The sequence below is a fragment of the Macaca mulatta genome, chromosome 12 (assembly GCF_049350105.2).
Source record: "Macaca mulatta isolate MMU2019108-1 chromosome 12, T2T-MMU8v2.0, whole genome shotgun sequence".
Classification (NCBI taxonomy): domain Eukaryota; kingdom Metazoa; phylum Chordata; class Mammalia; order Primates; family Cercopithecidae; genus Macaca; species Macaca mulatta.
In genome coordinates, this window is record NC_133417.1 from 138003826 (window position 1) to 138028984 (window position 25159).

The 25159-nt window shown below is 38.7% G+C and overlaps 1 protein-coding gene across 8 annotated transcripts in view; it reads left to right on the plus strand.

The window, feature by feature from the left end:
- Positions 1–25159, plus strand: part of GIGYF2 (GRB10 interacting GYF protein 2) — a 167070-nt gene that overhangs the window by 46053 nt on the left and 95858 nt on the right. For all 8 annotated transcript variants that reach the window (XM_077957914.1, XM_077957915.1, XM_015111358.3 and 5 more), the window contains 5 exons: positions 7044–7173; positions 8409–8504; positions 15577–15688; positions 20154–20265; positions 21073–21113. In XM_077957914.1, the coding sequence (XP_077814040.1) occupies positions 7044–7173; positions 8409–8504; positions 15577–15688; positions 20154–20265; positions 21073–21113 (491 nt within the window). The remainder of the gene's footprint in view (positions 1–7043; positions 7174–8408; positions 8505–15576; positions 15689–20153; positions 20266–21072; positions 21114–25159) is intronic.

Below are 25159 nucleotides of genomic sequence, written 5' to 3' on the forward strand. Positions count from 1 at the left end.
CCTGAGTTCAAGCGATTCTCCTGCTTCAGGCTCCTCAGTAGCTGGGACTACAGGCATGTACCACCATGCCTAGCTAATATTTGTATTTTTTAGTAGGGATGGGGCTTTACCATATTGGCCAGGCTGGTCTTGAACTCCTGACCTCAAGTGATCTGTCCTCCTCGGCTTCCCAAAGTGTTGGGATTACAGGCGTGAGCCACTGTGTCTGGCTCCTGGCTTCCATTTTTATTTGTCTTCTATTTGTTTTCCTCACAGCAGCCAGAGTAATCTTAAAATGTAAATTAGAACAAGAATTCTCTAAAATCCCTTCAATATCTGTATGTCCACTTATATGACTTTACTATTTTCTTCCACTAGCCTCTTAGTTTCATGAAGGCTGTACAGGAACTTGTGTTTAGCAAGGCCTTGAGGATCTCAAATTCTCTTTTTCCCTCCCTTCCCCCTGACTCTTTTTCCAGCTCTCTATCCTCATTCTTCCTTTCTCCTTCCACTTAACCTCTCTTCTTCCCAGCACCTCTCTCTATCCTGTTGGTGAAAAAGATTAGGAAGAATATTCCTGCTAGCAGAAAGGACGCATGTGAAGATAAGGCAAGGAACTGATCTAAGAGAGGAACTTCATGATGCATAATGTTTACCTTTGTTATGTGAAGTGTGGGAGATAGGAGCTTGGAGGCAACCTTCTGTGTTAACAAGACTTGAATTTTATTGGTCATTGTATGCCAGTGAAAAAAGAATTGGGGCTGGGCGCAGTGGCTCACCCCTGTAATCCCAACACTTTGGGAGGCTGAGGCGGGTGGATCACCTGAGGTCAGGAGTTCGAGACCAGCCTGACCAGTATGGTGAAACCTCGTCTCTACTAAAAATAAAAAAAATTAGCCAGGTGTGGTGGTGTGTGCCTGTAATCCCAACTACTCAGGAGGCTGAAGCAGGAGAATTGCTTGAACCTGGGAGGCAGAGGTAGCAGTGAGCCGAGATTGGAGTGCACTGTGCTCCAGCCTGGGTAACAGAGTGAGCCTCTGTCTCAAAAAAAAAAAAAAAAGAGAAAAAAAGAAATAAATCTTAATAACGTAGGGGAGTAAGACTAGTAAAATCGTTTAGGATGCTTTTGCAGCAGTCCAGGCGGGAAATAAAAGTGTGTGAATAAAAATTAGGTTAGTTGGATCAGGGGAAGACTTGAGAGATGGAGAATTTAAAACTAGTAGGATGTGGTAGTTGGGTATGAGAGATGGTAGAAGGTGAGGAGTAAAGTATGAATCCCAGATTTTTAATCCAGTGGCTGATTAAATTGGGATATCCTTAACTGTGTTTGAGAATATGGGCAGTGAAGGGGTTGGATGAATAAACTGATGAGTAGGGTTAGGGTTTTGGGCATATTGAACCTGATGGGCTTTACATGGTTGTGTATGAAAGCCTGACTATAGGAGAGGTCACAGCTGGACTTGAGAATCACAAGCTTACATAGAGGTGCCTTTTGACTCCCATACCGTCACACTATTGATTGACTATCCAAATTGCTTTCATAAGCTGAAGTTTGGATTTTGGACACCACTTACCAAGCGAAGATTTTGGGAGTATCATGGGGCTTTGACGGGCCTGCTGCTGCCATTTATTTACTACCTATGGTAGAACTGGGCCTCCTTTGTTAAACAGATCTCATTATAGGCCAGAAAGATGAAGGCGATGAGGACTGAAAATTTTCCTGTGAATTTGGCAGTGTTGAGGTTGTTGATGAGCAGTGCAGGAGCTAGTGGAGTGGCAGGAGAAGCCAGGCACGCTGCGTTTTGAAGTGACTAAGAAGCGAGGAAGTAGAAATGTTTCTGGATGAAGAGGAAAGATGAACAGTGCATAGCTAGAAGGGAGATGTTGCATCAAAAGTTTTAAACAAATGAAGAGATATGTTTAGAGACAGAAGAAAGCACATAGGGGTTAAATTTGTAGAAGATAGGGTTGTATGGAGGAGATAAAGATCATATATGGATTTTTTTAACTTTTAGGTTCGGGGGTACATGTGAAGGTTGTGTAGGTAAACTTGTGTCATGGGGGTTTGTTGCACAGATTTATTTCATCATCCAAGTGTTATGCCTAGTAACCAGTAGTTTTTCCTGCTCCTCTCCCTCCTCCTGCCTTCCACTCCCCAAGTAGACCCCAGTGTCTGTCATTCCCTTCTTTGTGTTCATGAGTTCTTAGGTGGATTTTTAGTGAAGAATATTACACAAATATGTTTTAGCTTTTCTAAGTATCTGTAGGTGAAGAGGGACTTGGAATTGAATTTGTCAATTGTTGAATCATAGTACAGCCATTATCCTAATTCAGGCAACTGTCTTTTAGTTTGAGTTACTGCCAGTTTGCCTCAGTTTCTTTTTATAGCACCTGAAGGAAATCTCTGATTGTGTTATTATGTTATTTTTGTATTTTTTATTTTTTGTAGATAGAGTCTCACTCTCACCCAGGATAGAGTGCAGTGTTGCGATCATGGCTCACTGCAGCCTCTACCTCCTGAGGCTCAAGTGATCTTCCCACCTTAGCCTTCCAAATAGCTGGGACTACAGGCATGCATCACCATGCTCTGCTAATTTTTTGATTTTTGGAGAGACAGGATCTCACTGTGTTGCCTAGACTGGTCTCAAACTCCTGGTCTCAAGTGATCTTCCCACCTTGGCCTCCCAAAGTGCTGGGATTTACAGGTATGAATCACCATGCCTGGCCTTTGTGTTACTCTTTTTTTTTTTTTTTTTTTTTTTTTTTGAGATGAAGTCTCGCCCTGTTGCCAAGGCTGGAGTGCAGTGGCACAGTCTCGGGTCACTGCAACCTCTGCTTCCTGGGTTCAAGCAATTCTTGTGCCTCAACCTCCCGAGTAGCTGGGACTATAGGCATGTACCACCACACCTGGCTTATTTTGTATTTTTTTTTTTTTTTTTGAGACAGAGTCTCGCTCTGTCGCCCAGCCCAGGCTGGAGTGCAGTGGCGCGATCTCGGCTCACTGCAAGCTCCGCCTCCCGGGTTCACGCCATTCTCCTGCCTCAGCCTCCCGAGTAGCTGGGACTACAGGCGCCCACAACCGCACCCGGCTAATTTTTTGTATTTTTAGTAGAGACGGGGTTTCACCGTGGTCTCGATCTCCTGACCTTGTGATCCACCCGCCTCGGCCTCCCAAAGTGCTGGGATTACAGGCGTGAGCCACCGCGCCCGGCCAATTTTGTATTTTTAGTAGAGATGGGATTTCACTATGTTGACCAGGCTGGTCTTGAACTCCTGACCTCAAGTAATCCACCCGCCTCGACCTCCCAAAGTGCTGGTATTACAAGCATGAGCCACTGCACCTGGCCTGTGTTACTCTTAATAGATCTGGTGACTATAAGAAATGTTTAGTCTTGGACATTGGAAAACCATTGGTGATACACTGGAAGGGACAGGGTGGTGAATACATTTGAAATTTTATTGTGAACAGCAATTGAAGAAATTAGGAATATTAGGTCATGGGAAGGAGTCTTTGAGGAGTAATGGTGATTATTTGCCAATACCAGAATGATTTTCATTTGAAAGAGTGCTTAGATGTGTACTCCTCTGGTAGAAACTGTTGGGAAACATTGGTTTGGTGTTAAGGAAGATATTTTAAAACAATTTCTAATAAAATATACGTATATTTTAAACTGTGGCTATTTTAAATAGAATTTTGAGACCTAATTGTTGTAAAGATTGTGGTTTTTTTTTTTTTTTTGAGACAGGGTCTTGCATGGTCACCTAGGCTGGGGTGCAGTGGCTGTTCACTGCAGCGTTGACCTCCCAGGCTCAAGCAGTCCTCCCACCTCAGCCTCCTGAGTAACTGGGACCACAGGCATGAGCCACCATACTCGGCTAATTTTTGTATTTTTAGTCAAGGTGGGGTTTCATCATGTTGCCAAGCTGGTCTTGAACTCTTGTACTGAAGTAATCCACCCTCCTTAGCTTCCCAAGTGTTGGGATTACAGGTGTGAGCTAACCTGCAGCCGGTCAATTGTGGTCTTTTTAGTAATAAAAACCTCAGTTTGAATCTTTGTTCTGCTGCCTGTGACTGTGGACAAGTTGTTTAACCCTTCAGCTTTATTTTTATCTGTTACATTTGGGTTGTTGTGAAGGTTAAATTAGATTAAATGAGCTAGTTCCTATGTAAAATTTTCAGCTTCAGTGTTCAGTGGATGTTAATTCTACTTCTTTAGTAAAGAGCCCAACTTTACAGGAATCTAATAGAAAGCAGTTTCTTGGAAGGTACTGGAGTAGTGCCTTTCTTCTTGAAAGGAGTGATTAGACCACTCCTTTGTGGGTATGTTGTTTTCTTACCTGGTTGTTTAACCTGTTTTGTGGGGGTTGAACTAAATGACCTCCAAGCCCACGAATATTTGGAAAGGAAACAAAGAGTAGCAATGAGCACTCCCAGAACCCAGGTTGTGGTATTTCTATAAATGAAAGCGAATCCAGACCCCCTGGAAATGATTGATTTCAGGTCAGAGGCAAGAAAAATACAAGATGATCCTGGAATGTTCTGACATACCAGATAGAAAAGAAGCTGTTAAAGACTGCTAGGGTCATGTCAAAAGGACCCAGGAGCCAACCTGAAGAGTCTCCCACTTTTCAAAGATGAGACAATTGAAACACTGTTAATAATTGCTGTGGATTGAAATATATTGTTACTGTTGGACACTGTTGGACTGTTGTGCAAGTGAACCTAGTCATTATTTTGAAAACAAATAAGACTTAAGGCTTTTTCCCTCCTTTCTTGTATTAAGCAGTATCATTCGGTAACTAGACCAAGTAGTATAAGAGGAAAATTTCTTTTTGCAGAAGTATTCCAACTAATATATAAGGGAGGAATGAAAGAATATAATCACTTACAACCTTAGTGAACTTAGAGAACCAAGCATTGATCATCAGTTACTGCAAGTATCACAAACACATCATCACAATGTGTGCCTCTTGATGGAATAATATACCCCTACATACGAAGTATTGCCAAAAAAGAACCCAAATTAATGAAAATCTCAAAATCTCTATACCCAGTCACCAATTTACATGAAATGCAAAAGACAGAAAAACGTTTAATTATATCATGGATAAAATCAGCAAAACCCAGACTTTAAAAAAATGTTTTGGGTCAGGCATGGTGGCTCGTGCCTGTAATCTCAGCACTTTGGGAGGCCAAGGTGGGAGGATTGCTTGAGGCCCAGTTGGACAATATAGTGAGACCCTGTCTCTACAGAAAATACAAAAAGTAGCTGGGCATAGTGATATGCGCCTGTAATCCTAGTTGCTCAGGAGGCTAAGGTGGGGGAATCCCTTGAGCTCAGGATGTCAAGGTTGCAGTGAGTTATGATCGTACCACTGCACTCAAGTCTAGGTGACAGAGTGAGACACTGTGGGGAAAAACAAATTCTTTGAGAAATAACATTCTTAAATATTTGTGTATGGAATGCTAAGCCAAAACTTTTCTTCAAAATAATATCAAAGGAAGCTTAGATAAGGTGGTGGAAAGAGCAGGATTCACCATGGATTGTTGGTTTTGGGACTGAGTGATTGGTACATGGGAGCTTGTCATCTGCTTCTTGGTGCATTTATGAAAATACAAAAATTTTCCATAATCAGTAAAAAAAAAAAAAATTTGACCCCAACAGTCTCACTTTACTAATGCATATTTTTTCTTTAAATATTACTTTCTTCTTGTAAACACATTTTACTGTTTACTATGCATACGCTATTTTTAATGTGCACATATTTACTGTGCTTTACTTGGCCTTCATATTAATATTTAATGTGTCATAGTTTAATAGATTGTTCCCTTTTTTGTTTTGTGAATAAATCTTAGCAATTTGGGGCACATATTTCGATGCTTTTGTTGAATTTTCCCTCCATCTAAAGGAGAATTAAAGTAGCTTGGTCCCTTTAACCTTTGATACCAGCTACTCCTGATGTTAGTTTTTCTACTTGCTGTCTGACACAGTGCTACAGTAGAATCTTACTTGCCATTTTTTGCTGAAGTTTTCTTCCCTGTCTTTTTCCCCATAAAAATACATTATTTTAAAATTAAAATAGTCCCTTTTCCCCAAGTTCTGTTCTTTAGAGGCAACTTTTGTTAGCAGTTTGGAGTATATTTTTTGTCTTCTTAGCAGTAAATGTAGTTTTCACTTTCTCTTTGTACTTTACTGCATTTTCAGATTCTCTACACTGACCATTAATTGCTTTTATTAAAAACATTGTGAAATATTTCAGGCATATAAAAATATAAATTGTGATAAACACCTGTGTATTCATTGGCAAGCTGCAAAAATTAAACATTGCAGGTACAATTAAGGCTGCCTTTATAGTCTTATCTTTTGTGGATATAACCTTATTCTCAATGTTGTATTTGTCAATTTCATGTTTGTTTCTATGCTTTTGCTGCAGTTTGTATGTCTTGAAACAGTATAAACCTACTTGCAGATTTATGCATTATATATAAAAATTATTACTATAGGCTGTGTTTTGATTTTTGTTTTGTATAGCATACTTTATTAAATATTTTAGCCATTATCAAATTGCCAAATAGGTAATTAAATAATTAACTATTATCAAATCATTCTTCGAAGTGATTGTTTCAGTTTATAATACCATAAACACTACTTGAAAGTTTCCATTGTTTTACATCCTTACCAATACCTGGTATTATCAGACTTATTAAGTTTTATGAATCTAGTGAGCGTAAGGAAGTATCTCACTTTTGTTTTAATCATATGTGCTTTTTAAAATTTGGAAAAATGTGTCCCTTTTTCATTCTCTAAGCTTCTGGGGGACACAGCCATGATGCCTTTTAAGTTGAGGAATTGCCACATGGTTGTCTAGTTATCTCTCAATAAACTGCCCTCTTAGTGTGCCATGACACACTAAGATTGTTTTAAAGCTAGTCTGATACTTTGAGATAGTAGGATTTCTTTTTGCTTTTCTAAAGAACTAAAATGATTTTTTTTAACAGTGTATAGTATAAAAAGTCTGTAGCGCCAGAACATTTGACATATTCTTTGTCTTTTCTATTCTAGGCTCCGAGCTCTGTCCAGTGGTGGGAGTATTACATCCCCTCCTCTTTCTCCAGCATTGCCGAAGTATAAATTAGCAGATTATCGTTATGGCAGAGAAGAGATGTTAGCACTTTTCCTTAAAGACAACAAGGTAAGGAAGTAGGAAAAGAGTTCAAAATTATGAATGAGACTTTGGGATATATACCATGATGTATTGATACATGAAAATTGATTTATTTTACTAATGTATTGACCCATGCTTTTTCTTTCCACCTTACTGTTTCCCTGCTTTGAAGCCTGCAATGGTTAACAGAGGGTCTTCTGAGTGTTATCACACACTATATTTTAGGCAGCTTCATGGAAACAGGAGAGTAGTCAGCACTTACTGCCTTCTCTAGCTAACTTCCTCTTAACCCCCCTTTCAAGTCTATTTGTATCCTAGTTCAGTGGCTAAGAAATGAAGAATTTTTCCTTTCTCTTTATTGTACCTCTTATCCTACTTTCCAGTTAAGAGGAGGAGCACCTTTGACTATATAAAATTTTTGGTGGAGAGAAAACCTTAAAATGTAACACTACATTTGTGTCACTTAGATCAAAACTGAAACAGTGTAAAGTATACTTTTATTATGACTTTTATCTTACTCACTGAGTGACTAGTAAGAAATAATATTTTGTATTTTTTCCCAATATGCTTTTTTTTTTGAGACAGAGTCTTGCTCAGTCACCCAGGCTGGAGTGCAGAGGTGTGATATCGTCTCACTGCAACCTCTGCAACCCAGGTTCAGGTGATTCTTGTGCCTCAGCCTCCTGTGTAGCTGGGATTATAAACATGCGTTATCACACTTGGCTAATTTTTTTTGTATTTTTAGTAGAGATGAGGTTTCACCATGTTGGCCAGGCTGGTCTCCAACTTCTGCCCTCAAGTGATCTGCCTGCCTTGGCCTCCAAAAGTGCTGGGATTACAGGCTTGAGCCACAATGCCCCACCTCCAGTATACTTTGTTTTTCAATGATCTAGAATTTCACATTTTAATGGTGGTTGCTAAGGACACATACAATTGCTTATAAAACTCTCCTTATCATCTTCTGCTTTGCATTAAATGTAGAGACTTTTATTCCTCTACTTTGTGCTCTGGAATAGCAGAGTTAGTGCTAAATCCAAAAGTGGCAATCACTTGAGAAAGCTGGGGAGTATTGACTGGGGTTTTTAATATTGACTCTCTCAAAATGTGTAAGGACTGTAGAAGTCAATTATGGCTGAATAAGCTTTAATCTGTATTTGTAATAACAATAAACAGAAGAGTATTTTTTCTTGGATTTATCTTCTTGTATTTCTTCTTATTGCAGGAACAGCATTAATCTCATGATCATGTGTTTGGTCCTACAGATACCTTCAGACCTTCTGGATAAAGAATTTCTGCCTATCCTCCAGGAGGAACCCCTTCCGCCATTGGCTCTGGTACCCTTTACAGAAGAAGAACAGGTTTGTAATTAGCTCTGAGCCCCAGCAAACCCTTATTCTTTTCCTGCTAAGGCATGAAAATAGGAAGTTCTATTTATGTGCTAAGGATTATCCTGCATCCTCATAGGTCTGCTTTCTTCTATTGGTATGTTGATGCTTATTAGTTGACTAGATTTTGCTGTAGTATCTAGCTGTTGAGTATTATTTGGAAACGTTTGTAGATCCTTAAGGACATTGGGAACCATCGTTTAAAACTTAAGTAGCACTTTTGGAGGCCGAGGTGGTCAGATCACAAGGTCAGGAGATCAAGACCATCCTGGCTAACACGGTGAAACCCCGTCTCTATTAAAAAATACAAAAAATTAGCCGGGTGTGGTGGCAGGTGCCTGCAGTCCCAGCTACTCAGGAGGCTGAGACAGGAGAATGGCGTGAACCTGGGAGGTGGAGCTTGCAGTGAGCCGAGATCACGCCACTGCACTCCAGCCTGGGCAACAGAGCGAGACTCTGTCTCAAAAAAAAAAAAAAAAAAAAAAAAAAAGTAGAGGAAGAGTGATTTGCGGAGAGGGGAGGAATCTTTGCAAATAAACAGATGTTCAGAAGTAATTGCCAACTTGAATTCTTACCAGTGCATTTTACCACTAAGGGAAAAATGTAGATCTTCAGCTCAAAATGCATTCAAAACTCTTCTATCACCACTTTGTGTGTGTGTGTGTGTGTGTGTGTGTGAGAGAGAGAGAGAGAGAGAGAGTGATGTGAGAAAGTAAAACTTGTGGGCTGGAAAGTAGTGAATTTAGTGTTGTTCCTGTTTATAGTATACCTTGTCCTGTGCAAAGAAAATAAAAGAGTTTCTGATTTTAAGGAACTTAGGAGGAATGTAGAAAAATGGAAAAATAAGCCTTGTTGGAAAGCTTGAATGTTACTTTATGGGCATCCATATGGGAAGAAGAGAGTCCAGGGAGCCAAAAATATATCTGTTTGACTCTTAGGAAAAGCTAAAGCAAGAGGTAATAAAAATCTTTTCAAATACTCTATGAAATATTAAAATCCTGGGCATTTGAAAGAGAATTTTTCAAGAAGGTTTTAAACTATGAAATGTTTTGAACTATAAAAATGTTGGGGCCAGACGCATGACTCACACCTATAATCCCAGCACTTTGGGAGGCCGAGGTGGGCAGATCACCTGAGGTCAGGAGTTCGAGACCAGCCTGGCCAATGTGGTGAAACCCTGTCTCTACTAAAAACAAAAAAATTAGCAGAGCATGGTGACACATGGACGTAATCCCAGCTACTTGGGAGGCTGAGGCAGGAGAATCACTTGAACTCGGAAGACAGAGGTTGCAGTGAGCCGAGATTGCGTCACTGCACTCCAGCCTGGGCAACAGAGCGAGACTCCATTTAAAAAAAAAAAGAAAATGTTGGCATATGTCCTTTACACTTGGTACAAAAATGCAGAAGTGTGATACACAGGAAAATGCACCTCGGACATGGCTGTAGCCAAAGGTCTTCCTGGCAGAGGGGTAAAAACTGAGCCTTAGGGATTAGGGTAAAAAAGAATCCTGCAATTCAACTAATATTGTAATCCTTTTCATGCCAGCTGCCGCCTTTCCCAAAGGCAGCGAGTGTTGGCCATTTCTTATGTATTTTTCTGAGTAAATATGGAAATATATTTTCCTCCTTTTAATACAAGTGGTGCAGTTCTGTACTTCCAACGTCAAGTATTTTTATTCAAAGACTTCCCTGCAGTTTTGGAAAAATTTTTTTCCATCGTTTTTGTTTGCATTTCTTTGCCTGTAGCAGTAAACAGTTGTTTTTCAGATGTTTATTCATCATTTATATTTCTTTTAATATTTTTCGTACCTTTGCCAATTTTTCTTTTGGGATATTCATCTTTTTCTTGTTGGTTTATGCTATTTATATGAGCTCTGTGTGTGTGTGTGTGTTTTGTTTACTTATTTAGATTTTACTTTTTGAGATAGGGTCTTTCTCTGTCATCCAGGCTGGAGTAAAGTGAGGGTCTCAGTCTGTCACACAGGCTGGAGTACAGTGGCATGATCATAGCTCACTGCAAGCTTGAACTTCTGGGCTCAAGGGATTTTCCTGCCTCAGCCTCCTGCATAGCAGGGAGTACAGGTGCATGCCGCCACATTTGGCTAATTTCGTTTTTTGTAGAGACAGGTCTCGCTCTTGTTATCTAGGCTGGTGTTAAACTCCTGGCCTCAAGCGATTCTCCTGCCTCAACCTCTCAAAGTGCTGGGCTTATAGGCATGAGCCACCATGCCTGGTCTGGCTCCTCATATTTTAAGGTCATTGACCATAGCTGTGCCCAGTAAGTTTTCTAAATGTCAAAATTGCATTTATGATTTTATTTATTTCTTTTTCTTTTTGAGACTGAGTCTTGCTCAGTCACTCAGGCTGTAGTGCAGTATCACAGTCTTGGCTCACTGCAACATCTCCCTCCTGGATTCAAGGGATTCTTGTGCTTTAGCGTCCCGAGTAGCTGGGATTACAGGCATATACCAACACGCCTGGCTAATTTTTGTATTTTTAGTAGAGACAGGGTTTCATCATGTTGGTCAGGCTGGTCTCAAACTTCCTGAGCTCAAGTGAATCCTCCTGCCTTGGCCTCCCAAAGTCCTGGGATTACAGGCGTGAGCCACCATGCCCGGCCACATTATGATTTTAAATACAAAAGCTAATTTTACGAGCTTCTTATACCAGTTTTATTCTTTTGTGATTATTCTTTTAATTTTTAGCTATTTACATATTATTTTTTAAAATTTCCTTTTATGTTTCTTTAAATGATTTCCTAGATGTCTTAGAGACTAAATGTGTCAGAAGAGGGAGAAGGACATGCTGCTACTAGTTACCAAAATGAGGTAGACTTTTATTCAACAGAATGAATAATTGAATTACCCAGAAACATCTTATAACATTTTAAAGAAATTAGTGTGTAGTAAGTACAGAAATCACTTGGAAAATCAAAAATTATTTTGCAGATGTTGCTTGGAATCTGTTGGTTAACTGCAGCTGACCAGTAATAGTTGGTTAACAATTCAGAGAAGAATAAAATTCGATATACACTACACCTATACACCAAAATTAGTTCTAGAGCGACTAAAGGAGTGTGTTTAATTTTGTTCTTATGATGGAAATGTTTATCTTAAGGTCTGTATTCTGTGATCACAGCATCTTGATGCAAGGATTGGGAGGTTTTCACTGTAGCCACAGAAGATCATCAGGTCCGTTTTGAAGGCATTTAAAAATGCATCGTTTGGGATTTCCTGATGCATATTTGGTAGCCTTCATCATTTACCAAATATGTTGGAGTAGGACAGTGCTTAAAGATGGCAAAAAAGTCATCAAAAATTTGATGTTTGTCCTTTGAATGATCAGGTACCCCTTCAGAGATTAGTATTGACTAGATCTTCCTAGACTAGAGTTTTGTGTACTTTTTCTTTTGGTACTCCTAGGGAGGTAAATACTTTAATAACTTAAAGCAGGCTTCTTGCTGCATGTCTTTTTCCTGAAGTTAACTGAATATACTAACATACTCATTATACTGACATACTCATTCTTCTTCTCCCTCCATGTATCTATGTATCAAATATACTGAGGAAGAAAATGCATTACTCCTGCAATTTAGGTAACTGTTACAAGACTGGTGTATTTTATTTATTTGATATCAAAGAAATTACTTTATTTATTCATTCTTGAATAGATAATACTTGTATGTATACATAACAAAATTCAGAAAGCACAAAATGAAAAGCAAGTCTGTGACTCACCCAAACTCTGCCACCTATTACTCTTCCTCAGAAATAACCACTATTTCCATTTTCTTGTATTCCCTTCCAGGTGTGCTTACGGTGTCTGCAACTATCTGTATTTCCCTTAAACACTGCTTCACACACACACACACACACATACACACACACACACACACAAATGGTAGCATGCTATGCACACAGTTCTATACTTGACAGCTTCTATTTATTTATTTATTTGTTTATTTATTTATTTATTTTTTGAGACGGAGTGTCACTCTGTTGCCCAGGCTAGAGTGCAGTGGTGTGATCTCGGCTCACTGCAGCCTCCACTTCTTGGGTTCATGTAATTCTTCTGCCTCAGCCTCCCGAGTAGCTGGAATTACAGACACCCGCCACCACACCCGGCTAATTTTTATATTTTTAGTAGAGATGGAGTTTTGCCAGGATGGCCCCGAACTCCTGGCCTCAAGTGATCCACCTGCCTTGGCCTCCCAAGGTGATGGGATTACAGGCGTGTGCCACCATCCTCGGCTATTTTTTGTAATTTTAGTGGAGATGGGGTTTTGCCATGTTGGCCATGCTGGTCTTGAACTCCTGGCCTCAAGTGATCCGCCTGCCTTGACCTCCCAAAGTGCTGGGATTACAGGTGTGAGCCACCGTGCCTGGCACTTTACAGTTTTAAGCTAAGCGTCTAAGAGGTCATGACATACTTACTTAGCTTTTAGTATGTATTAGACACTGTTGTAAGCACTTAACATTTAATGTGTTGAGTGCTTGCAGTGACCCGTGAGGTAAATAAAAATATACCTATCTACATTATATAGATGAGGAAAATGAGGCACAGAGAAGTTGAGTGAGTTTAGGGGCCAGAATTCAGTCCCAGGGAGTTTGGCCTCTCCGTGTTCCTAATTACAAGTATGCTCCATATCCCTGTATATTAGGTTGACAGGACATTGCAGTTTTTGTTATCATACAGTTCTGCCTAAGAAATAGAGTTGTGGCTGGGCACAGTGGTTCACGCCTGTAATCCCAGCACTTTGGGAGGCCAAGGTGGGCAGATCACAAAGTCAGGAGATCGAGACCATCCTGGCCAACGTGATGAAACCCCATTTATACTAAAAATAGAAAAAATTAGCCGGGCATGGTGGCATGCACCTGTAGTCCCAGCTACTCTTGAGCCAGGAGAATCGCTTGAACCTGGGAGGGGAAGGTTGCAGTGAGCTGAGATCGTGCCACTGCACTCCAGCCTGGATGACAAAGCGAGAAAGAATTGTTTCTTTCTTTCTTTTTTTTTTTTTTTTTTAATCAGCAGTACGGAATTTTACATGTGGAAGACCATGATTTTTAAATTAGGATTGGCTAATACGTAGATGGCTTCCATATTTTGCCTTTATAAACAGTACTGTAGTTAATGATCTTTCTATTTATGTTAGTTTTTACTTGGGTAAGAAGTAGAATTGTGTCAAAGGGGATGGACATTTAAATAATTTTTAGAAATTGCCTTCTAGAGAGATTATACTAGTTTATACTTTCATCAGCAGTGTATGGTGTTTGTGAAAATATATGAGTTTGTCCCCACGTGTACAAATGGGTGCATTTGGGTTTTATATATGTGATAATTTGGTTAATAGGTGTTCAACTGCATGGGATCCTAGCATACATAATGCAGTTAGCTCTGACCACCATTATTTCAATATTAGAGTATATTAATCTGGATTTTGGGACTTCATACTGTTGTTTAATTATAATAATACCCAGAGACATTATTCAGTACCCCACTGCTGACTCTGTTCTAAAAGGTAAGTTAATATGTATGTTTCAATCAGCTTTCTTTTTTATTAAGTACATTTTATTATAGTTTGAAATAGAAATATAATTTTTGAGTTTGGTGTCTTTCTCTTATTTTTGGTTGTCAATTATATCTTAAGTCTTTAGTTTTGAAGTTACTTGATTATATAATTATATACCTATGAACTGAAAAAAAAATCTTATTTACACTGATAAAGTTCCTAAAACTTATTGAACAAATTGTTGTGAATATTCTGAAAAAAGCAGCTAGGAGAAAATGACCTATTTATTACAACAAATTAAATAATGAAAGTAGAAGTTTTTTTTTTTTTTTTTTTTAACAATTAGGTGTTGACTTCTTCAAAAGAAGGTGGTATAGACATTATATTTCAGTTGATTTTGAATCGAAATAGAAAGTCAGTGGAAACCAGTTTGGACTAAAATATTAGTTGAATTGCAAGATTCTTTTTTACCTTACTTCTTTCTTTTTTTTTTTTTTTTGAGACAGTGTCTTACTCTGTCACCCAGGCTAGAGTGCAGTGGCGTGATCTCGGCTCACTGCAACCTCTGCCTCCCGGGTTCAAGCAATTCTCCTGCCTCAGCCTCCCAAGTAACTGGAATTACAGGCGCCCGCCACCGTGCGCGGCTAATTTTTGTATTTTCAGTAGAGACAGGGTTTCACCATCTTGGCCAGGCTAGTCTCGAACTCCTGACCTCATGATCCACCCGACTTAGCCTCCCAAAGTGCTGAGATTACAGGCATGAGCCACCGTGCTTGGCCTTTTACCTCAACTCTTAAGCCTAAGGTTTTCTTTCTGCCAGGAGAACCCTTGGCTACAGACATACCAAAGGTGCACTCACTATCTCTTTGTACTTGATCCTGTTCCAGATTGGCTGAAGTGCAAATGCAGGTTAATAACTGAGTGATTGGGTTTTACTTTAATTTATTAAGTATTCCCTTCATCTTCCCATTAATGTGTTATTTAGATGGTTGGTCTTATTTAGATCCTTGGCTCTTTCCCAGTCACTTCTGATTCCTGTCATTCTATTGAATACTACTTGGAGTTGCTAATTCACATTGATGTGCAGAATGTGCTATCCTCGCATCAGACCTTTTGGTAACTCCCTTTCATTTTCACCTTTCACCAGTTAAAGGCTTACAGGACCCTTTCAAACTAGATCTCTTTTGTAAAATTTTCTGTATTTATTCTGTTGTGTATTTTCCCTATCTACTTCTGCATACATAGAGCATTTAGTTTGTTTGCTTGTTTCCTCATCAAACCTAGCATAGTGTAAGACACTGGTTGTCAATTTTGTTGATCTGAAATGTTAATTTGCAATTATCAGGTAAAGTCAAGTTTTGGATCATCTCGTATGTTGTGCAGTTATGGTTTTCCATTGCTAGTAGTTAAAATTAGATGCCATTTTATAGATGCAGTGGGAATGTGGGGAGAAGCAACATGTAGTTTTATCTGTTTCATCCATTTTTTTCTTTCTTTTTTTCCTTTTTCTCTCTCTTTTTTTTTTTTTTTTGGCAGAGAAACTTTTCCATGTCTGTAAATAGTGCTGCTGTCCTGCGATTGACAGGACGAGGAGGAGGAGGAACAGTGGTGGGGGCTCCTAGAGGTCGAAGTTCTTCAAGAGGGCGAGGTGAGCTTTCATGTGAAAAAAGTAATAATGGAGGAGGAGGATAGAGAACTTACTTTTAAAATATTTTAATGCCTGATTTGATAAAAACTGTTCTTTGACATTAACTGCATACTAAATGGCCTGAACATTTATATTCAGAACCATTTTTTTAAGGTATCTCCTCTATAATCCCTGATTTGCAACAGAGGAGTATAATTCTAGCTGTACAGATTTGAACATGAGGGAGTCTAGACAGTCCCAATTCACTCTGAGAAATCCATGTTCCTCATCCCCAGGGAGCCTTATACTTTGGGAGCCAACGCTTCCTGAAGTGACTTAACTATGGAAGCAGCACTGAAGTACCTGCAGTCCTCTGTGACAGTTTCTGTGTGAGGGGCGTGTGCCAAGAGCTTCTCCAGCCAGAGAGGGGCTTTAACAAAAACCGCCTCATCAGGACTAGGTCCTTTAGGGGTAGAACAAAAGATAATTCTGCCACATTCATTTATTTAACCTATAGTTTTACAGATTTATGTCTTGGAAAAATAGTTCTTATTTTGATATTACTCGTTTCTTTGATATCTGCCCCCTATTTTGGATTTGCTGATATTCTCCTGTATGAGGACATTCTTAATATTTGTAATATAAATATTTGCTTAATCATTTTGCCCTTACTTTGACTAAATCATAACAGTGGTCTAAATACACCTTGTAATTTTCTCTAAGAGACGCTTTAGAAATGGAAGAATTGGATGTCTGCAATGAGTGAGACCATTTTCTCTGCATATTGTGCCACCAAGATTGGCATGATCATGAGTATAGAATATTTAAATTCTTTATAAATAGAGTAAGGCTGGGCGCGGTGGCTCACGCCTGTAATCCCAGCACTTTGGGAGGCCGAGGCGGGCGGATCACAAGGTCAGGAGATCGAGACCACGGTGAAACCCCGTCTCTACTAAAAATACAAAAAATTAGCCGGGCGCGGTTGTGGGCGCCTGTAGTCCCAGCTACTCGGGAGGCTGAGGCAGGAGAATGGCGTGAACCCGGGAGGCGGAGCTTGCAGTGAGCCGAGATCGCGCCACTGCACTCCAGCCTGGGCGACAGAGCGAGACTCCGTCTCAAAAAAAAAAAAAAAAAAAAAAAATAGAGTAATTTATCTACAGTCTTTCTAGAAAATGCATTCAATTGTGCATTCCTGGGAAGAAGTTTCTTTTAGTAGTCCACTCAGAATGTGGGAATCCAGGTGTGAAGTGTCTGATTCAAACTCTCCACTTGTTTTACTAGCAACTATTACCTAGTTGTGTTTTTTCCTACTGGCTTTATTTGTCCATCTTTAGAGAGTGTTTTTTTTTTTTTTTTTTTTTTTTTTAAACCTGAGGAGAGGTTAGACTAATCTGTAAAACTTACAGGAAATACCTGTGCAACAAAATTTTGGGTGGTGGGATCTAGGCATGTGTATGCTTCAAAAGCTCCACAGGCAATTCAGATTCATATACTGAGTTAGGTTCCATTGGTCCAGAATTTGAGATCCATGCATCTTGGTGGCATGGTGGTGGTTTCGAGTTGGGACTGACCACTTATGGCTCTGGCCTGCTACTTGGGCATTTCCTGTGTTTTTCCGCTGTGGGTTGGTGGCAAGGAGAGGTTGTACTTGGGCAACTTTGCCTCCAGTGCTTTTCAGGGTGAGCCAGGGAGAGATCGTCTTGATGAAGAAGTGTGAATAACACCGACTTTGTGTGCTGCAAATACCAACCAATCTCTAAACAGCACCCTCCCCCCCAATTACTTAATCGAGAAACAAGTGAATGATTGAATTTCTCCTTGCTTTTTGGTTTATGATTGAATTTCTCCTTGCTTTTTGGTCTCTTTGAAATGAAGGGTTATCACATATGATAGAAGGCTTATTACATTCAGAATTTAATCAGGCTGTGTTAAAAAAGATAGATGTTGTGACATATGTAAGAAGTCATGACTTTTTTTACATACTGATGTTGAAGAATGGCATGAAACTAGTCAAGTGACTGAACTGAGTTGGTGTGAAAAGTACTTTTAACATTATGTCAACCACCTGTTGAGATCATTCTTTTTAATGATCTCAGTAGCTCATTTTCTAAAACAAGGTTGTAATTATAATCTGTGGTATTGTGTTTTCTACTCATTACTTAATTTTAACTTGCTGGTTAAATAATGATTATTGTGGTTTTTCTTTGTATAGACAGAGCTAACATTAGATGATTATCTTGGCTGTTTGCAACTTTCGGAAACTTTGATGTGGAAATTGACTGATTTCCAGACTGCTAAATATCATGTACTAGTAAAATTTAAATAAACTTAAATAGGTGGTAAGAACAACATGAAACTGTCATCTTATTTTATTTGGTTAGGTTGTTTAAAAATAAAGCGGATTGACACAACTCTCAACCCTTGTCTTCATCATTATTAAAAGGAAGTGTGTTTGAATTCCCAAAAAGAATAGGGTGAACTCTCAGTAGAACAGTTCTTTATTGAGTTTTACGATAGGTTCATCATGTTATATTTACTTCCTTATTCATATATGGGAACCACTCTATAGAAGAATAAAATTTTTTCAAGTTGGAAACCTTTAGAACCTGATCGTTGTAATATGTCCCACCATAAAGTTTTAGTATCATTAGCAGGGCCAGTGTCAGTGCTAGTCACAAGTGAGAAAATATTTTATATGTGTTTTGCTTGTTTTTCTGGTAAGCTGGAGGCTATTTTTTATATTTGTATGTTTCTGGAATAAAACATTTTCTTCAAGGTGATACAAGTGTAATGGCCTTCCTGAGAAAATGGCTTTCTCTAAAAGGCGAGGAGACTTTTGTCCCCATCCTTAAATCTTCCTGTAGAGGACAGGTGTTAATGACAATTTGTATTACATTATTTTAGGATCTTAAATACAGTGTATACATTTTCTGAAGGGGAGAAGTACTTAAACTGTGAGTTGACTTTAAGTGAAGTTGACACAAGTGGAAGGGTAACTTTAAGATTTTTATAGTTCCACCGTGCTTCTCACTTCCATTTGACAAATGAAGAAGTGGATACTTGCACTAGTCAAGAGGGTATCCATTGTTTCTAAGATTACCCACAAAATAATTTGGTGCATTATTTTGATATTTCATAATATAGCCATATAAAAGTACAACTGTATTCTGAGTTAATTCTTAATAAATTACAAACAAGAAATAAAATACTGCCTGGATATTTGAAGTAGTTAGCTCAATTATATTTAGCTTTGGGATGCATTCATCAAGATCCATCATCATTTTTCTTTGGGTCATTGTGCACTGTGAGAAAAATTGAGCTAAGGATGATGGCTAAGATTTCACCTGGTTATAAATACATCCTTAGACCCCCACCCCTCCTCCCCTCCTCTCATTTTCTCACCTGTGTATTGAATACAAATGTTTGTTGGGAAAACTGTACATAAAGTATAAACCTAAAAAGCTGAAAGTGCATATGGTCTTCTGCCTCCAGACCTAACAATTGGATATATAACCTTCCTGACCCTAATGGTGCAGCTATATCATTTATATAAATGGGGTAATTTTTATATGCATTGTTCTTCAGTATGTTCTTGTTCTTGAACAGAATAATGTTGGTACTTAATCCACTGTGGCATCATTGTGTTCTACTGTATCGTTTTATCAGAATTTATATAGCTCGTCCTTTATTGATTAGATTTCTAGTTTTTTTTAAATTACAGTGAACATCTTCATACATATATATTTGCATTTTTGTACAACTATTTCTATTAGGATAAATCCTAAGTAGAATTGTTGAGTCAAATGTCAATAGATCTGACCAAATTGCCTTCAGTAAAGGCCAGTTTACGCTTGAACCACCCGAGAGAGCCTCTAAATCCCTGTACCCACACACTCTACCAGCTTTGTTTGTTCAAGTTTAGTCCTGATACATTTCTTTTTAATCTCAAGATTTGGGTAAACTGTACCTTTGGTTACTGTGGAATATACCCTGTATGGCGTTCATGAGATTTGATGGTTTTAGAATTGATCTATTAAGTTATCCTTTTTCTGGGATTAGATAAATTATTTTAACTTTTATGCTTGACTTTTTAACTTTAGCCCCTGTCGTCTTAAACTCTAAACCAAGATTTCTTCCATTTTTATGAAAATAAAACAGTAAAAAATTTAATCTACGGTAGTGTTTTATTGAACTTCTTAGAATTTCACTTTTCAACTTTTTGTTAAATAACTTTATACTTTCTTGTTCAGGACTGGGTCTATTACATTATATTACTTTAGTTTTTTAACTTGTTTTTTTCAGCCTCTTGTGGTCTACCTACTTCAATGCCATTGTTGGTGTCACAAGTCAAGATCATCAGGCCTCCTTCAATATTTAAATGTAGATGTCCTGCCTTGTATAGAGAGAACTTTACATGCTAATTTATAGTGGTGAATGTGTGCCACATGTTGACATCTATCATTTTTTTCTGTTTTCTTGTTTTCAGGTAGAGGCAGAGGTGAATGTGGTTTCTACCAAAGAAGTTTTGATGAAGTAGAGGGTGTTTTTGGTCGAGGAGGTGGCAGAGAAATGCATAGATCGCAGAGCTGGGAGGAAAGGTAACTAAAGGATCCACATATTGGCATAAAAATTTCTTGGCATATAAAAATCACTTATTTTGTGCTTTCTGTGGGGAGAAATGTTTTTGTACAGTTAAAGGGTTTCATTTTAAAAAATGCTCTTAAGTATTGAATATCAAGTTGTACGTTAGAAATTTTTAAATGATTCTTATTTAAAGGAAGAAGGATTCTAGATGGATAGGTTAATACATGAATGCCAGCATAGTTAATTTGATTTGGTATTTGGTAGCAAATACCAAATTGTCATGTTATTGTTTGTTGGTATTAGTAAAAGTATCTTCTCTCTGTATTGTTTATGACTTTATATGAAGTCTATCAAGATGATTGGGAGCAATTGCACAAAGATGCATGTACAAGAATGTTCACTGTGATGATATTTATGATATAAAATAATTGGAAATAAGCCAAACATATTGATATTGCCCTTATATAGTTGTATATCCACAAAGTAGGATATTATATGAGCATTAGAGGTATTTTTGAAAATATTTAATGATGTGGGAAAAGATATTCTAAGAGCAGTATCTAAAACTGTATACTATGTATCTAATAAAAAAATAATATTTTGGGTCAATAGAAACAGCTTTTGGTAGGTGAGGGGATAGGTATTTTTCTTTTTATCTTTGTCCTTTTCTGTATTTTCCAAATATTAGGCAATAACTATGTATTTATTTGTTTTGTAATTTGAAGAGGAAATGCTTTTAGAAAAGTGGGAAAGTGAGTGTCACAAATAGGAAATCTGTATCACTGTGAGACTTTGTTTGAAACTTATTTTTTCTTTTCCAGGGGTGACAGACGTTTTGAAAAACCAGGACGAAAAGATGTAGGTAAGGTTCTTACCTACACACATAAGGATAAATTTATTAAAAATGGACTCAGTTACCTGCACCTCTCCAGTAGATGGGGCTGCAGCATTTCCTGCATTTAAACTTCCATGGTTATTTGAAGTCTCTGCTGCATGAAACCAGAGATGAATACAGCCATTAGGATTTACTTGACTTACTTGGTCTGTGTGTTCTTTGCAAGGCATGTATTCTTTATTAAGGCCAGTTTGTGAACTGAAGACTCAAGTTAGGAAACAATCTACTAACTCTTTTTCTAGTGTCGATAGCATCTCACAGATGAGAAGAAATGGGCAAATGCTAAAATCTTTGCTTTTGTATCAGAGAACAAAGGCCAAAACTATGAATGTTCTTAATTTACTAATTTATTCATCTGGACTTTTTGCTGTATAGTCCTTTTTTTTTTTTTCTTGTTTTGTGATGAGAACAAAAAAAATTAACTCAGATAAATTACAGTTAAGGTAGCCACTGAAGAGGAACATAATAAAGGAACAGGATTTCATTGTTTATGATGAATTAATCATAATTTATATTTAAATTTGTATTTAAATATGTAATTTATATTTAAAGAATTTATACTGTTAAGATGAGCTACCTAACTGATTAAAGGTACTGCCTTACAAACTACCAGTAGGTGTTAACATCTGAGAGAAAATAATGCCAGTTCGTAGTACCATGAATTGGTACTATGAAAATTATCATTACAAGTTCCAAATCCTGCAAGTGCTAAAAAAGTTCTCCAGAGCATGATTATAACTGATAATGTTCTTGTTTGTGGTTTTTTTGTTTTCTTTTGTTTTGTTTTTGGAGCAGAGTCTCAAAGGCTGGAGACTCTGTCGCCCAGGTTGGAGTGCAATGGTGTGATCTTGGCTCACTGCAGCCTCTGCCTCCCGGGTTCAAGTGGTTCTCCTGCCTCAGCCTCCCGAGTAGTTGGGACTACAGGTGCGTGCCACCACACCTGGCTAATTTTTGTATTTTTAGTAGAGATGGGGTTTCACTATATTGGCCAGGCTGGTCTTGAACTCCTGACCTCACGATCCACCTGCCTCATCCTCCCAAAATGCTGGGATTACAGGCATGAGCCACCGTGCCCGGGCAGTGGTAAATATTTCTTGTAAACGTATGTTAAATATGTAAATACCATTCACAGACTGATTTGCAGATTGTTTTAAAAACTAAGTAATTATAACAGCTTTGTATCACTGTTTCTGTTAAAAACTTAAAGATATTAGTAATTAAAATTTCTCATTTATGAATGTGGCACTGGGAATACATAGTTGTATTTACATTAATGAAAACCATTAAGGCCCAGTGTGGTAGCTCATGCCTTAATCCCAGTGCTTTGGGAGGCCACGGCTGGACAGCCTGGGCTACCTGGTGAAACCCTGTCTCTACAAAAAAGTACAAAAATTAGACATGAGGCCGGGCGCGGTGGCTCAAGCCTGTAATCCCAGCACTTTGGGAGGCCGAGACGGGCGGATCACGAGGTCAGGAGATCGAGACCATCCTGGCTAACACAGTGAAACCCCGTCTCTACTAAAAGATACAAAAAACTAGCCGGGCGAGGTGGTGGGCGTCTGTGGTCCCAGCTACTTGGGAGGCTGAGGCAGGAGAATGGCGGGAACCCGGGAGGCGGAGCTTGCAGTGAGCTGAGATCTGGCCACTGCACTCCAGCCTGGGCGACAGAGCGAGACTCCGTCTCAAAGAAAAAAAAAAAAAAAAATTAGACATGCATGGTGGTGTGTGCCTGTAGTCCCAGCTGCTTGGGAGGCCATCATGGGATGAGAGGATAGCTTGAGTCCAAGAGGTTGAGGCTGCAATGAGCCGTGATCACACCATTGCACTCTGTAGGCCAGGTGGCAGAGTGAAATCCTGTCCAAAAAAAAAAAAAAAATTAAAGGTGTATAGCATGAAGAAATTTGGAACAGACTAGGTGGATAGTTTATTGTTAGCTTTAACCATTTTGTAGACTATTGGGTTAACATAATCATGGGGTGCTTGTCAAGACCTGTGCTCCCATCCTTGTCTGATTCAGTACTTTTGCCATGAATATGTAGAGGGGATGAGCAGTAGTTTAAAGAGTACAGGATTTGGAATCAGAAGATCATGGTTATTCTAAACTCTCAGATCTCATTAGTCTTGTAATAAAATGAGTGATAATGCCTTACAGAATTTTTAGGATTATAGTAGTTCTCCCACTTTAGGATTATAGTAGTTCTCCCACTTTATTTGTGGGAGATACATTTCAAGACCCCCAGTGGATACCTGAAACCACAGATAGTACTGAATCCCATAAATACTGTTTTTCATATATACCTATGATAAAGTTTAATTTATAAATTAGGCACAGTAAGAGATTAACAGTAATAACTAATAAAATAGAACAATTATAATATACTGTAATAAAAGTTATGTGAGGCCAGGCACAGTGGCTCACACCTGTAGTCCCAGAACTTTGGGAGGCTGAGGTGGGCGGATCACTTGAGATCAGGAGTTTGAGACCAGGTTGGCCAACATGGTGAAACCCTGACTCTACTAAAAATACAAAAAAAATTAGCCAGGCGTGGTGGTGAGCACCTGTAATCCCAGCTACTGAGGGAGGCTGAGGCAGGGGAGTCGCTTGAACCCGGGAGGTGGAGGCTGCAGTGAGCTGAAATTGTGCCACTGCACTCCAGCATGGCTGACAAAGCAAGACTCTGTCTCCAAAAAAAAAAAAAAAAAAAGTTATGTGAATGTAGTCTCTCTCTTTCTCAAAGTACTGTAATATTTTTGGATCACGATTGACCGTAGTTAACTGAAACTGTAAAGCAAAACTGTGGATAAGGCGGGATTACTGTAAATAAGAGCATATGAACTCATTCATTCAACAAATACTGAATTCCCACTTATGTGCTGGGTGTAAAATATTTCTTTAGAGGATATTGTGGTGTGCTGATCAGATTTTCTAATCATTCAATATTGTAAGGGATAGCTATGGAGTGGAACAGTAGGGACATGGGATCAGAATCAAGGTGAATCAAGAGACCAAATGTAATCAAATGGGGAGTTTTAACAGCAGAAATGAAAAGTCTTACATAAGGAAATTACAGAATTTAAGGAGTGGCTGCATGTAAAAGCAGCCTCCTGTGGAAAGATTACAACCGTCTCAGTGACTCTGGGCTTCATGTTCATCAGTGGTGTGCTGATGTCCTCTCAGCCATGGGCAGTATTTCCTAAAGTGTCCTCAGTGAGTCAGATGATAGGCCCATTGTCTTTTATGTTGTCAAGGCAAGTCTAAGCATTGTGTTCACTTCTGGGACCACACCTTGAAAGGGTCCACACATTGGAGTAGGATGGCTGGAGCATTTGAAGCCTTGTGATGGGAACTGTGTGAAGAAAATGGAGCTGTTTAGATAGGAGACAACATTGTGGACAGGGCAGAGTGGGGAGGAGGGCTTATAGGGTCACTGTCTATCAATACCTGCTTACTAATCATGATCATGTGAGTGAGGACTTAGACTTGATCTGTGAGAGTCTAAAGGGCAGAAAGAGGCTGACTGTTGGAAGGTTCAAGGAGGCAGGTGTTGGACACAGTCTTAAAATATCTAATAATTAGAGTTGTCTGAAAATGGCCTGGGTTGCCTTGGGAAAGTAGAGAGTTGCTAGAATAAGAATAGCCTGATTTTAACTATTCACACATATTCACACTTTGGTGGTTTGGAATGTTCAAGTTTAGTCATCGTTATTTGTGGTTTTCATATTTTAACTACATTAATCCAATGAGGGTAACTTTCTTAGCCACCCTCTATTAAAGGTAAAGGTTCTTTTCCTTACATCCCATTGGTATATATTTGAAAAGGCAAGTTCCATAAAACTAAACTGACATAAAGTATCTCAGAATATTAAGGATACTAACTTCTAGTTAGTATCTACTGTTATGTATTATAACTGCTAGTATACTAAAATATGGTAATTTCCACATGCATATATATTCTAATATGTCATAGTGACTTTGAATGCTTTTTGAAAAGATGCTCACTTCAGATTAACTG